The 12,830-nt window shown below is 34.8% G+C and overlaps 1 protein-coding gene across 1 annotated transcript in view; it reads right to left on the minus strand.

Annotated features, from left to right (window-relative positions):
• The window catches only part of LOC149770777 (all-trans-retinol 13,14-reductase-like), a 63,063-nt gene that overhangs the window by 20,944 nt on the left and 29,289 nt on the right, over positions 1-12,830 (minus strand). Inside the window, exons 8-9 of the mRNA XM_089949136.1 lie at positions 7,178-7,298; positions 4,105-4,235 (exon numbers count right to left, since the gene is read on the minus strand). Coding sequence (XP_089805262.1) covers positions 4,105-4,235; positions 7,178-7,298 — 252 coding nt within the window. The remainder of the gene's footprint in view (positions 1-4,104; positions 4,236-7,177; positions 7,299-12,830) is intronic.

Below are 12,830 nucleotides of genomic sequence, written 5' to 3' on the forward strand. Positions count from 1 at the left end.
CCGGCCTACAAAGGTGACGGCTTCAAGTTTTCCTGTCCCCTTGGATTTTCTCTTCTTGGCTTGCTTCCATAACTTTAACTGGTAATACTGGTCTGAGCTTGACATTTCTTATAAACGGGACAATTACTGAAAAAGTGGTCTGGTGCACTGCATATGAAACAGGTCTTGTTCCCGGTATGATTTTGGCCCTGTCTGGAAAATATGGTGTTCTCCAGTCGCTCAAGTCATTCAGTAAGCAATCTAATAGACTTCTCAAGTGTCCTATCGATTTCTGTCTGTATATTATTCACATTCTTTCCTGGATCACTATGACTGAACACGCCTCTGACGGTTGATTTTCTTCCCTGATCACCCATAATGGCCTCGTATCTTTCAATTATTTTGACTGCCTGTGCAACGGTCTCTGTCTACGCATCTGCATTTCATTTCTAGCGAAATACATTTATAAAGCTGGTTAAGAGCTAATGCTTCTTGAGCTCTTGAATCAAGGTTGACATATGCCCTCTGTGACATCTGTCTTAAATCATCTGCCAATGCTGCGATCGGCTCCCCAGTCAAGCACTTACGGGATTCCAGTCATGACAACCATCTGCTCTGTTGTCTTGTACTGCCAAATCTTTGTCCCAATTGTCGGACTAATGCTTTGTAAGATCTCTTTTCTTCTGTAGATAAACTAATGTAAAACGTTCTGGCTGGTCCTCTCAAGGTTGCGGCCAAAGCTAGAACTTTTTCAGATTCTTTCCAATGCCCAAGTTCTGCGCAGATTTCAAAATGGGAAATATATTCTTCCCAATCTTCAGTTCCACTAAATGGTTCTGGCTTCTTACTAAAAACACTAGTTGTTCTGCTATTTCTAGGTCCCCTGGCAGTTTGCCTTGCTTCGTACTCCATTACATCTCCACCATCTTCGTTATTACAGATTTCATCAGAGCTTTCATGGGAAACTTCATTTTCTTCCACATATGTCTCCTTGGCCAATTTCTATCTCATCTTCGTCCTCCTGTCTAAATTCAATTTCTGGGTCGGGACTTTGTGCCATTCTCAAAACAACGAACACTGGGGTATCTACTGGTGTTTTGCTCTCCTTTGGGACCTCAAGTAATTATGGGTTTATATTTAGCGCTGTTGATGTTGCCACCACACTTCGAAAATGTACTTAGGTTCGATCCTGGATGTCACATAGAACTATGACATCCCACTTCTGACACCATTTGTAACAGATGGGGGGGGGGGTTATGGGATAACTTGTGTAAACGTAATAATAAATTGCAAGAATGTTCAAACTCAGGACCTTTTTATTTTTGACTATGAAAGTGTGATAAGATGCTTAGTACAAGAAATATGACTAAAACATGAATGTATGTGTTTGATTACATGTAACGTATGCAATACACAAATGCTATAATATGCTGGCCTTCATAACCTTAACATAATCATTCAGCGAGAAATGGATGACCCACGGAGTATTTTGAAAGTTAACCCTAAATTCTTAGTGTGGCAGGAGATAGCTGTTTATTTATGTGGCACCATATTACTTTTATATTAAGCTTGAATCAATAGCAGTGAATTGAATTTGTTTGAGTTAAATTGATTCCTACTGTCGTACTATAGATAAGTCCAGTCTATTTTTGAGAATAAAGAAATTAAAATTTGTAGAATTGTCTTATTTTTATAAGTATCTGTGAGCTTTTTAATGCCATCCAATAAATTTGTAATTATAATTACCTTAATGCAGTGTTCTTTTATATGGTGAAGAGATGTAGATAGAAGCGCTAATGTTGACAGCTATCTGCTGAATTTAGAATTTCACTCCTATTTATACTCTTTAGAAAGTAGTCATGTGATGTAAACATAACCAATCACTGCTTGTCCGGGACGCTGAACAGGTCTGGTGGTGCCGAACAGATACTCTACAACCAGCGACACAAACTGAGGGTTAATATACAATTTAACTATCATCACTTGTCCGTTCACACTCTGTCATTAGCAAATATATAAACATTACGTATTTTGTCATGTCCGTCAAACATCAACGTACTTGAAATCGTAACCAAGACAGTAAACCTTGGGTGAAGAGTACACAACTACCGATGAACGCTGATAACATTAAAAATATATTGACCAGCATAAAAACGAAGAATACACCATTAAATATTCAAAACATACTTATTCTAGTATAAAAGAAGGCCAGCATTTACAATCAACAAGTGAAATTTAATAAAAAATATGAACTTGACAAATTTACTGTGTGGAACCGGTCATATGATCTAGTGTCGGCCATCTTGCCTGCAGACGTATTTTCGTGATGTCAGCTGTTGGAGTCACAGAGCTTAGTGCTATTCAAATGATGAGTTGACATGGGAATTTAAGGGCGATAAACATATTTCTTGGTGTGACAAATTCATATGAAATAAGATTCCAGAAGATTTTGTGAGTATTTATGATGTGCGAGGTTGAATTTGATGATGCATGTTACCACATGACCGGCAATCACAGTTGACATAAACATGAACGGTTTAATACAGATATCAAGGTAAGTCGCGATCTATACACTTCTGATACATTACAATGTTTAAATTCATTCTTTCAGCAGTTTATAAGTTCATTGACATGAAGAACATGTTAAGTTTATGACAAAGAAAAACCACCCTTCCCATCCATCCTATTACAGCTTTAGAGCCCCAGGTCTATTACAATATGTATCAGAATCTTCTTCTGCATGCCTGGCAACAAATTCTTTCATTTTCATGATGTAATCTCTGTCTAGGCCAGTTTTGCATTTTCTAGCAAAGATGTTATAATGTGAATATATGTTTACTATTTAAGGCAATTCTTGACAAATAATTAGCAATAAATAGTTTATATTTTAACTTATCAGTTACATTGTAATTGTAACATTTGTACATATCAGGGATTCACCAACTGTTCAGTGTCCTAAATTTGCCTTGGGCAGTTTGTCAGATTGCTGACACTAACTATGGCTTTTCAAAAATTGTTTTGATGCCTGTTGCAAATTTTATGACAAGTAGGTGATAACTGCTAAAAATACAGCTTGAGAGATTACTCTGTGTTCAGAAATAAAAGCCACTTGTCTCTAACAACTATCTACCCAGAGGATTTTGTTAAAAAAATGATGTTAGGAAAATGTAGCACCCACAAACAGCATTAATTTTATGATATAATTTATACATGATAAATACAGGAGACACGATACATACTGCTTGGCAAACAATTAAATGGACACCAATAGGTGTTCTCAAATCATTCTCAAAAGTTTGAATCTTAAATAGTTTGGCGATTGTTGCAAATCTGAAGGTCACTACACGATCACTGTTAAGAAAGTGTTCACAAATTCTTGAGTTGTGAGTATAAATAAATGATTTCAAACAATCTTGATTTAATTCTCTCTTCTTCCCTCATTCCATCTCTCTAACAAAAATGTAGCTATTCCCAAAATCTTTTCTACCACTCCCTTTATCTATACATGTACATGTCTACTTTAATTTGTCCTTCCAACTATTCTGCATTTTAACTTTTTCTAATCAACATATCTATTTACGTGTATATTTACACATACATCTCTGGATAACATCCATTATCAGTATATAGATTTAATGTGTCAAGAGAGATGCAAAGGAAACAAAAGTCTCAATAAATATAATGTGATTTCCAAAAAATATAGCATATTTTATTTTATTGTTTTAGTCCAATTCAGATACTACATTTAGGGCAAGCTCAAATTTTCCAAGGGCAAGCTCAAACTTTTCCAAGGGCAAGTTCAATATTTCCAAGGGCAAGTTCAATTTTTCTAAGGGCAAGTTCAATTTTCCAATCAGCCTGTCCCAGGCATGATGACTTTTAAAAAATGTGTAAATCCCTGTATAAAGCCATTTGTTTTCCTAATTACCAATATTGGTTTTTATTGGACAGTTTAAACAAAATTTAACTCTTTTATTACCTTATTAGTTTTACTTAACAGCCATCATTGTGTGACCTATTTTTTGGATAATGCACTAAAATTTATTGCTGAAAAATTCTTTGCTTTACTTAGTAAACAGTTTTTGGTGATAATGACCTACACATACGACTAGGTACTCACTGTACCTGGATATTGTTTTTCCCAGCTGGGGTCCTTGGCAGAGGGGAAGGAGATAAACATGAGAGGGACTTCAGCTTCTGCAGCTTCCTCCAATGTCAAGGCCACATAGTTCTCACATGCTCTTTCTACATCAACACTGGAAAAGTATATATGTTGCTATAAGTATATAATTCATTATCATGTACAGTAAAATATGTATCCTAACAGATACCTTTATATAGCATTACCTGGTCAAAATGGCCATTCTAATTTCCCCATCTCAAATTTTCTATGTTAAAATCAAGTACATAATGGTCATGTGCTTTCTGTGATCAGCAGCCAGGTGTTTTCTAAGTAAAATTTCGCTCTGCTTTTAGCAGTAACTGGAGCATATATATAGTGACTGTTGTATGTATGAACATTAAAGTTTTGTTGGATGAAGCATACATTTTTATATAAACGGGTATTATTTGAATTGATGTGTACACATTTCTTATCTTGCTTGATTCAAACATACTCCAGTCACAGTGTCAGTGAAATTCAAAGGTGTCATTAGGTCAAACTTGAAGGTTAGTCAGTTTTTATCATTTAAAAATAAGAGATCTTAGTTAGATCCACACTTCCTGCAAGTTAATGATTCAGGAGAGACAGAAGATGCACGTGTTTTCATTAGGGTCAGGGTTAGTCAATATTTACAAAATTTGTCTGTAAAAGCAATTTAAGTTTCAGTCATGTTTTACTAATATTACCCAAATTGATACTCCTTTTCATTCTCTATTCATCACTGGCATTTCATATTAGCCAACTGTCTTCTGATCATGGTGGGATGAGCAACTGGTTAATCCTGATATTGTTTGAAGTGTCAAAAGCTGTTGATAAGCCAGATTATACAAGCTGGTCAAACAAAGAATCAGTTCTGTTTCAGTCATACATATCCTGTCAATTATTGGTAAAATTAGTATTTTGTTACAGTGTATGAAGCAAACAAAGATCAGTGATCTGTTCTGGGTAAGAGTCAGTGATGATATTCATTTGTAGGAGAATTAAAGAGAGCTGGATAGAGTAATCTTGTGTGGAACATAAATTTGAAAGAGAATAAAATTGGCCCCTATCTGTTGAATGTGAAGAAAATCACAATCAAAACTGGTAAATGAAAATAGCTCTTTATAAACAATTAATACAAACATGATTGTACAGTAAGAATTCAGCCATTATACAGCACCCATTACCCCTCCCCCCAGGTTTTCTCGATGACCAGGAGGGAAGGCATCCCTATTTTAATTTTTCTGAGGTCCCACGGTAAATTGGACCCTAGCTTATAGTGCAGTCTATCTTTCTGGATCACAATGTGTGCAAGCTATCAAAGGAGAGGTGTAATGATATTTGCTTGAAAACCAAGTCTGAATGGTGAAACTGCACACCAGGTTTGATTCTCTGTGTGTGTGTGTGTATATATATATATATATATATATATATATATATATATATTATATACCACTAAAGAAAAGTAACCTTACTAGATGTGCCACTTTAAAATTCAGGGCAATGGATAATGATTTGAATGTTTTCAATGTATATCAAGAAAATAGAATGTGAAACCAAAATACATCCTATTAGGAAGACTGATCTTTAAAAACAAAAAATTAACACTTTGTGAGTACTTTTCATAACTGAACAACACTCAGGCAGCAGTATTTCTAATTATGGTTTGATTAATCCATTCATTTTTTGTCAGTCTTTTACAACATGAATACCACAAAAATGTATATTTGCATCTCTCAGGAACTTATTGACAGTTTATGTTGGTACTGTGCTGTAATCAAACAATTCAACAATTTTACATTGCAACAATGTTGTTATTAATGGTAAGTATGAACCGGTTTGTAAATTTATTTTAATTTTGCTTTTTTAATGAGAATTATATGTAAATTTGTGGAATAAATCAGGGTTTTTGTGGCAACTTTTGTTACCAAAGTTGTAAATAAGCACAAAGGTGCTGTTTCATTGTCAAATGAGGAAGCAATACTTTTCTCTTTACTAGTGCCCTACTAAAACAACTAAGGTCTAATTGCTGACTGTTAGCAAAAATGTCCCCTTCATTAGTACCCTACTCAAAACAACTAAGGCCTAATTGCTGATTGTTAGCAATAATTTCCCCTTCCTCAGTACCCTACTAAAACAACTAAGGCCTAATTGCTGATTGTTAGCAATAATTTCCCCTTCATCTGTACCCTACTAAAACAACTAAGGCCTAATTGATGATTGTTAGCAAAAATGTCCCCTTCATTAGTACCCTACTCAAAACAACTAAGGCCTAATTGCTGATTGTTAGCAATAATTTCCCCTTCATCAGTACCCTACTAAAACAACTAAGGCCTAATTGCTGATTGTTAGCAATAATTTCCCCTTCATCTGTACCCTACTAAAACAACTAAGGCCTAATTGCTGATTGTTAGCAATAATTTCCCCTTCATCAGTACCCTACTAAAACAATTAAGGCCTAATTGCTGATTGTTAGAAATAATTTCCCCTTTATCAGCACTCTACTAAAACAACTAAGGCCTAATTGCTGATTGTTATCAATAATTTCCCCTTCATCAGTACCCTACTAAAACAACTAAGGCCTAATTGCTGATTGTTAACACTAATTTCCCCTTCATCAGTACCCTACTATAACAACATCTACTTGTTGATTTACATAAAACAGCCTTCCAAAATAATTTAATAATATCCAATTGAAAGAAACTAGAAGTTTTAAAGTAACAAAAATATCATAAGCTGTATGGGAATGCTTACGAAGATGCAGTGGTAAAACTCAAGCTGTAGTGGAAATTTCTTAATAATGTGAAACGTGTATAAGTACAGACCCATGGCAAACAACATATACTTTGATCTGCCAGCACATTATGCACCATCAAATCAGGGTCCGTGTTGTTTGTTCTACTGATTACCTGATTACACCTAAAAAACTGCACAGACTCAGATCCACTGGTATATTATGGGATGTCAGATTTGGGTCTATGCAGTTGGAGCTGACTGGAATAAAATAATTATGCAGTGGACAACAAAATGGCTTGTGAACAACACTGTAATGCTTACTCAAAATAGGACCATGTGTTCCCAGCTGTCAGCCCCAACTCCTCAGCAGATCCATTTAGGCCCACAAACACAGTCAGATTAGATATACTGATGCCAACATTTTCAAGAAGATGGTAAAGCGCTGGAAATTCAGAATTGCACCTGTCATTGTATGAATATAACATTATTTATTCACAACTGTGCAATAAAATCTTATATCCCTTGTAATTCTAAGAACACTGAAGAAAAAAATGAACTTTCAAAAAAGAATTAAAAACAGATTTGAGGTCTCATACAGTGCAACATATACTTCATAAATCTTTGGGGACCATACAAAATTCCTTGTGAAAAAAATTATGAAATCAACAACAGTCCCTAGAAGGGACTGTTGCTTTACTGGATTGAAAAGAATTTAAAGGAATCCAAGATAAGTTTATTTCTTCTGTCCATTTTAACTTTTGAGTACTGTAACCATTTCCAATATTCTTGAGAAATCCCAACATACCAAATTTTGTAACGAAACTATTTTCTTACATGTTCAAGTTAACATGTTAACAAAATACCTTTAAGTGTAGTACAAGCTATTTTGCTGTGGCCATTGATACTGAACCTGATATTATGGACAGAAAGTCACTGAACTTGTATCAGACATGTCAAGACATAACTGCATGCTAAGTTCAATTATATCTATAAGGAACATTTTGGGGGAAAAATAAAATTACTGAAGTGGTAATATCCAAGGTATTCTTCAGATATATCCACACACTGGGTTACTAGGTTTAACATGTCCACACACTGGGTTACCAGGTTTGAAATGCCCATACACTGAGTTACTGGGTTTGAAATGCCAACCCACTAGGTTACTGGGAATGATATGTCCCAGACACTGGGTTACTGGGTTTGATATGCCCACACAATGGGTTACTGGGTTTGATATGCCCACACACTGGCTTACAAGGCTTGATATGCCCCCACATTGGGTTACTTGGTTTGATATGTCCACACATTGGCTTACTGGGTTTGATAAAAAAAAAACATTTCATATTTGTGTTATCATGTTCACAAGCTAGTACAGCTAAATGCACAAGTTGGGACATCTGACCTTAAATCAAGGTTGGAGTCATACTTTTTCAGCTCTAGTTTTTACTATCAACATGTTCACATTAATACAACTAAATATAAAGCCAAGCAAATATTCACTTGCACAGTTTATTTCTGCTGTAAAAAAGAAGTTACCTTGCAGTTAGTAAAATGAGCTAATTCAAGGTTTCTTAGTTTTACAATCATGATGACCAATATTAAAATCCTTTCCACACAATCTGCAATGGACATGAAGCTGCCCTAGAATGGAACACTGTATTGTGTAAATCATGCATTCATCTTTGAATCGGTTTTTCGTCTTTTTCTAACCCATCTTTGAAATTATTTGAAAAACATTTTTGCTTTAACACATGCATCGGCTAGAATAAATTTGACTTGACTTTTAACACCAAATACCTATAGACTGGTTCTGTACCGGATACAAATTAGAACAAAGAATCTGTGAGCAAAGATTATAAATTAGAAAACCAGCCTGTTCTCTCCTAACTAAGCCATACAGCTGCTATAAATAGAAACCGAGGTCAAAAGTTTATGTAGAAACCAGCATGTTTCTTGCAAATAGGGCAGCTGCTATAAATAGAAAATAATACTGTTAGGAAAGTGCATGCAAGTCTATGGACAAGCATACTCTTACGACGTAGTTATGTAGAAGCCGTCTTTTCTAGAATACAGTCTGAAAGATTAATGGGATATTAATAAAAAATGAGAAAACAAATGATTAATTGTTTTGGGAGGGGGATATACCCTAAACATGTATTCTGAATACATTTACACGTAAGGTGTAATTTAGTGAAAAAAAGCATAATGATTATGCCAAAAGCGTAATGGTCGGCATGTATGTTAATGCTGAGTGCATAGCAAGGCAACTGTTAGTACCATTTTTATGTCTTTGGTATGACTCGGTCGGGGTTCAAACCTGCAACCTCCTGCACTTGAGGTGAACGCTCTGACCAATAGGCCACCAGAGCAATCTAACAGTCATATAAAGATCTTCAAGATGGCCATCAAGGCAGCCAATTTTAGAGATTGTGTTAGCATAACAGAAATACAGAAGCAAATGTATATAATGCACAAATGTTTTCTTTAAATACAAAATGTCAGCATGGTTATCTGTTCAGGAGAAGTAGTCATTATGAGACCAGTCAAGTTTTGGGAGGTCACAATGAAATCATTTCATTTCTGTTCAACTACATATCATATGAAGTCATATAATGCAAACTCCATGTCAATATGACCATCCAACCAGGAGAGGTAGCATAAGATCTTCAAAATGGCCACCATAATGCTTGTATTGAATATCAGATTTGCAATATTTACATTTAGGACCAACTAGATATAATAATTCTTTTAGGCAAAATGCCTTATCATTACAGCCATATGTGTTGTTAAGGAGAAGTAGCAATAGCAAGATTTTCAAGGTCATATAATTAATGGTCACCATACTGGTCATACTGAATGTCCGATTGGCATCATTTAGGACCAACCTGGTGTAAGGAGAGAACGTTTGGTGTAAACCCTATGTCGCTATGGCCATCTGATTAAGAGAAGTAATGATAACAAGATTTGGTGGCTAAGTTGGTTGTCTGATCAGCACCATTTTTATGTCCACTATGGAAGCCATAATGAATGTTATATTGGCACCATTTTCTAATATGACCCACTTGACATCACATCGTTCAGTGAAAACCCCATGTCAGTACAACCATCCATGTTTAATACTAATTCCTTTAGGACCAACTAGACATAATAAAGAAGTCTTTCAATTAAAACCCCATGTCAATTCGGCTATCTGTCCAGGATGGGTAATGGTAACATATTTCAAGAATAAAGTGGATGAACAAGGAGAATCATTTTCATTCAGGACCAACTAGATACCATAACAAGTCTTTCAGAGAAAACCCCATACTGATTCAACAATCTATTCAGGAGTTGTTGCTATAGCAAGATTTTCAAGATAGATGCTGTGGTGGCCATATTGGATGTCAGATTGGCACCATTTTCATTTAGGACCAATAAAACCATGGGATTAATGTATGTGTAAAGTTTTACCAATGGTACTACTATCATAGCCAATACAAATATACATGTATCTCCTTTACAAAAACTTATTAAGACAGTAACGCACATTAGCTATTCAAAAAGTGGGAACGTAAGGCTTTGCTGGATGCAATACAATGATTTGTAATTGCAGCCACAGTTGATTGCAAATGGCACAAATTTCTAGAAAAATAAAGGTCATTTAGGCCTGAATGCTTTCCAAAAATTTGGTAACATTCTTAAGAATGACTTTTAACAAAAAGCCATTTAAATACTTTCCATTTGTAGTAATGACAGCCAAATTTAATGCGAAAACAATATAACTTGTACAAAAAATCTGAAAGCCCTTAATACCAGAATGCTACCAGTCAAATGTAGTCAAATTCTGCTGTGCAGTTTCTGATTTTTCTATTTTTAGTAATGGTAGTCAAATTTGATGGTGGACCAGCATCATTCTGTATAAAAGCTGAAAGATCTTCGTACCAGGATACTTTCCATCAAGTTTGGTCATTTACTATTCAGCGGCTTTGCCAAGATTACTTAAATCCATTTTGTATCAAGAAAGAACGATCATACTTTTATTAAGAAAAGTGATAATCATAAAGTGTACACAAATATCCCACATTTAGACTCGAAATGCACATAAAAATTTGATTTCTAAATGGCAACAAATAGACCCACTCCATGACCTTCTTGAACCTGTAACCCAGAAAATTTGATTTACTATACATCTTTTAGAATCATACAAATAAATACATTATATAAAAGATGGAAATGTGTACCTTAAAACAATATAGCATTTTAAACCAAGTTTCCAATTTTGCAAGAAGTTGTCCCATACATACAAAATCATCTGCTACCCAACGTGTCTTGCCGCTAGAACATAAATTCTCAACAAATTCCCTGGCGTATAGTCTGTTTCTAAATTCTGCAGTATTTTTTCCCCATCAGCAAGATGTTGTAAACATATTACATCCTATTCATTGTTGTTTCTCTTCCATGTAATAGCTTATTTTTCATAAACCTGACCTAATTACTTGACTGAACTGCTGACAGAAACAGTCCAAAGTAATGCGTTTCATTGGATAAACATTACATCTTTTCAAAGCTGTGTGCAGAATAGGCAGACATATCTCGAGTCCGGAAAACAGGGGGTAGTATCCCTGTGTCAAAATTTTTATTATTTTGAACAGAATATCAGGCATTTCTGCACACTTAAGGCTTCCGTCTCCAATACTAAAGTAAAAAACACATCGAATTCGACCGATTGACGAAAATAAAATATTGTAATGCATACCATTTGAAAAGAGACAATTGTCACCACAATATTCTGTTCAAAATAATATTAATTTTGGACACACAGGATACCAGCACCGTGTTTTCGTGACTCACGATATGTCAGCCAATTCTATGCACAGCTTTGAAAAGATGTAATGTTTATCCACCGGACCATAAAAATGAAATACATTACTTTGGACTGTTTCAGTCAAGTAATTTGATCAGGTTTATAGCTAGTTTTACAAAATTCAACATAACAGTGCCAATAAATGGCAAGCGATATTAAACCAACTAAACCAATCTTGTTAAAAAATTAGTAAAATTCAATATTTTATTTAAAAAATGAGCTATTATGTGGAAGAGAAACAACAATGAATAGAGTGTAATGTGTTTACAATATCTTGTTTATGGAGAAAAATACTAAAGAAGTTATAAACAGACTATATGCCGGGAAATTTTGATTATGATGCATAATTTTTTTAAGGTAAACATTTCCATCTTTTACAAAAATGTAATTATTTGTATGATTCTAGCAGATATATAGCAGAGAGGATTTTCAGGGTTTAAGGTTCAAGCACAGAAGTCTGATGTTTTATTAATAAAGTACGGCAAAATCTCTGACAACATAAAATCATCTTATCAGTAATATAAATGAATACGAGGAGTACAAGCATGACCACAACCCTCCGCTCGATTCGACTTTTCTCACGCGTCTTTTATCGCTTCAGAATCGCAAGAAGACTAAAAAACCACACAATACATTCAAAAGACAGTGACGCACCAATGCACAACTCTCAGACAACCATCGCATGAATCCGATCTGGCGAATTAACCTTTATTTTCACCATTATTTTCTCAGAAATGGCAACTATTATAATTGTTATGTCGCTAATCCATAGTCAAACAAGATGAAACTATGGCAAAGATGAAACCTGGCTCAGTACTCGCCATTTGCATTACTAGTCACATGACTTCACAAATCTCACATGAGGACATCAGAAGTCCAATATTCATGTGATATCAACAACAAACTCCCGTATAATATTGTTGTACAGAAATTCAATTATATTAAATGAAAGTCAGATACTTTTTGTAAAAACAAGCAATCTGGCCAGTCTGATTTATTAAGGAGAGATCACATGTCAATGCGGTGATCACGTGATACAATAATACTGTTCTTTTGTTTTTGTATTTTTATTACAACAAATATACAACTTTCATTTAATTATTTTTTCTCTTTAACATTTGAAAAGGTGGG

This window comes from Sinohyriopsis cumingii, unplaced genomic scaffold (assembly GCF_028554795.1).
Source record: "Sinohyriopsis cumingii isolate HCF-2022 unplaced genomic scaffold, ASM2855479v2 utg002371l, whole genome shotgun sequence".
Classification (NCBI taxonomy): domain Eukaryota; kingdom Metazoa; phylum Mollusca; class Bivalvia; order Unionida; family Unionidae; genus Sinohyriopsis; species Sinohyriopsis cumingii.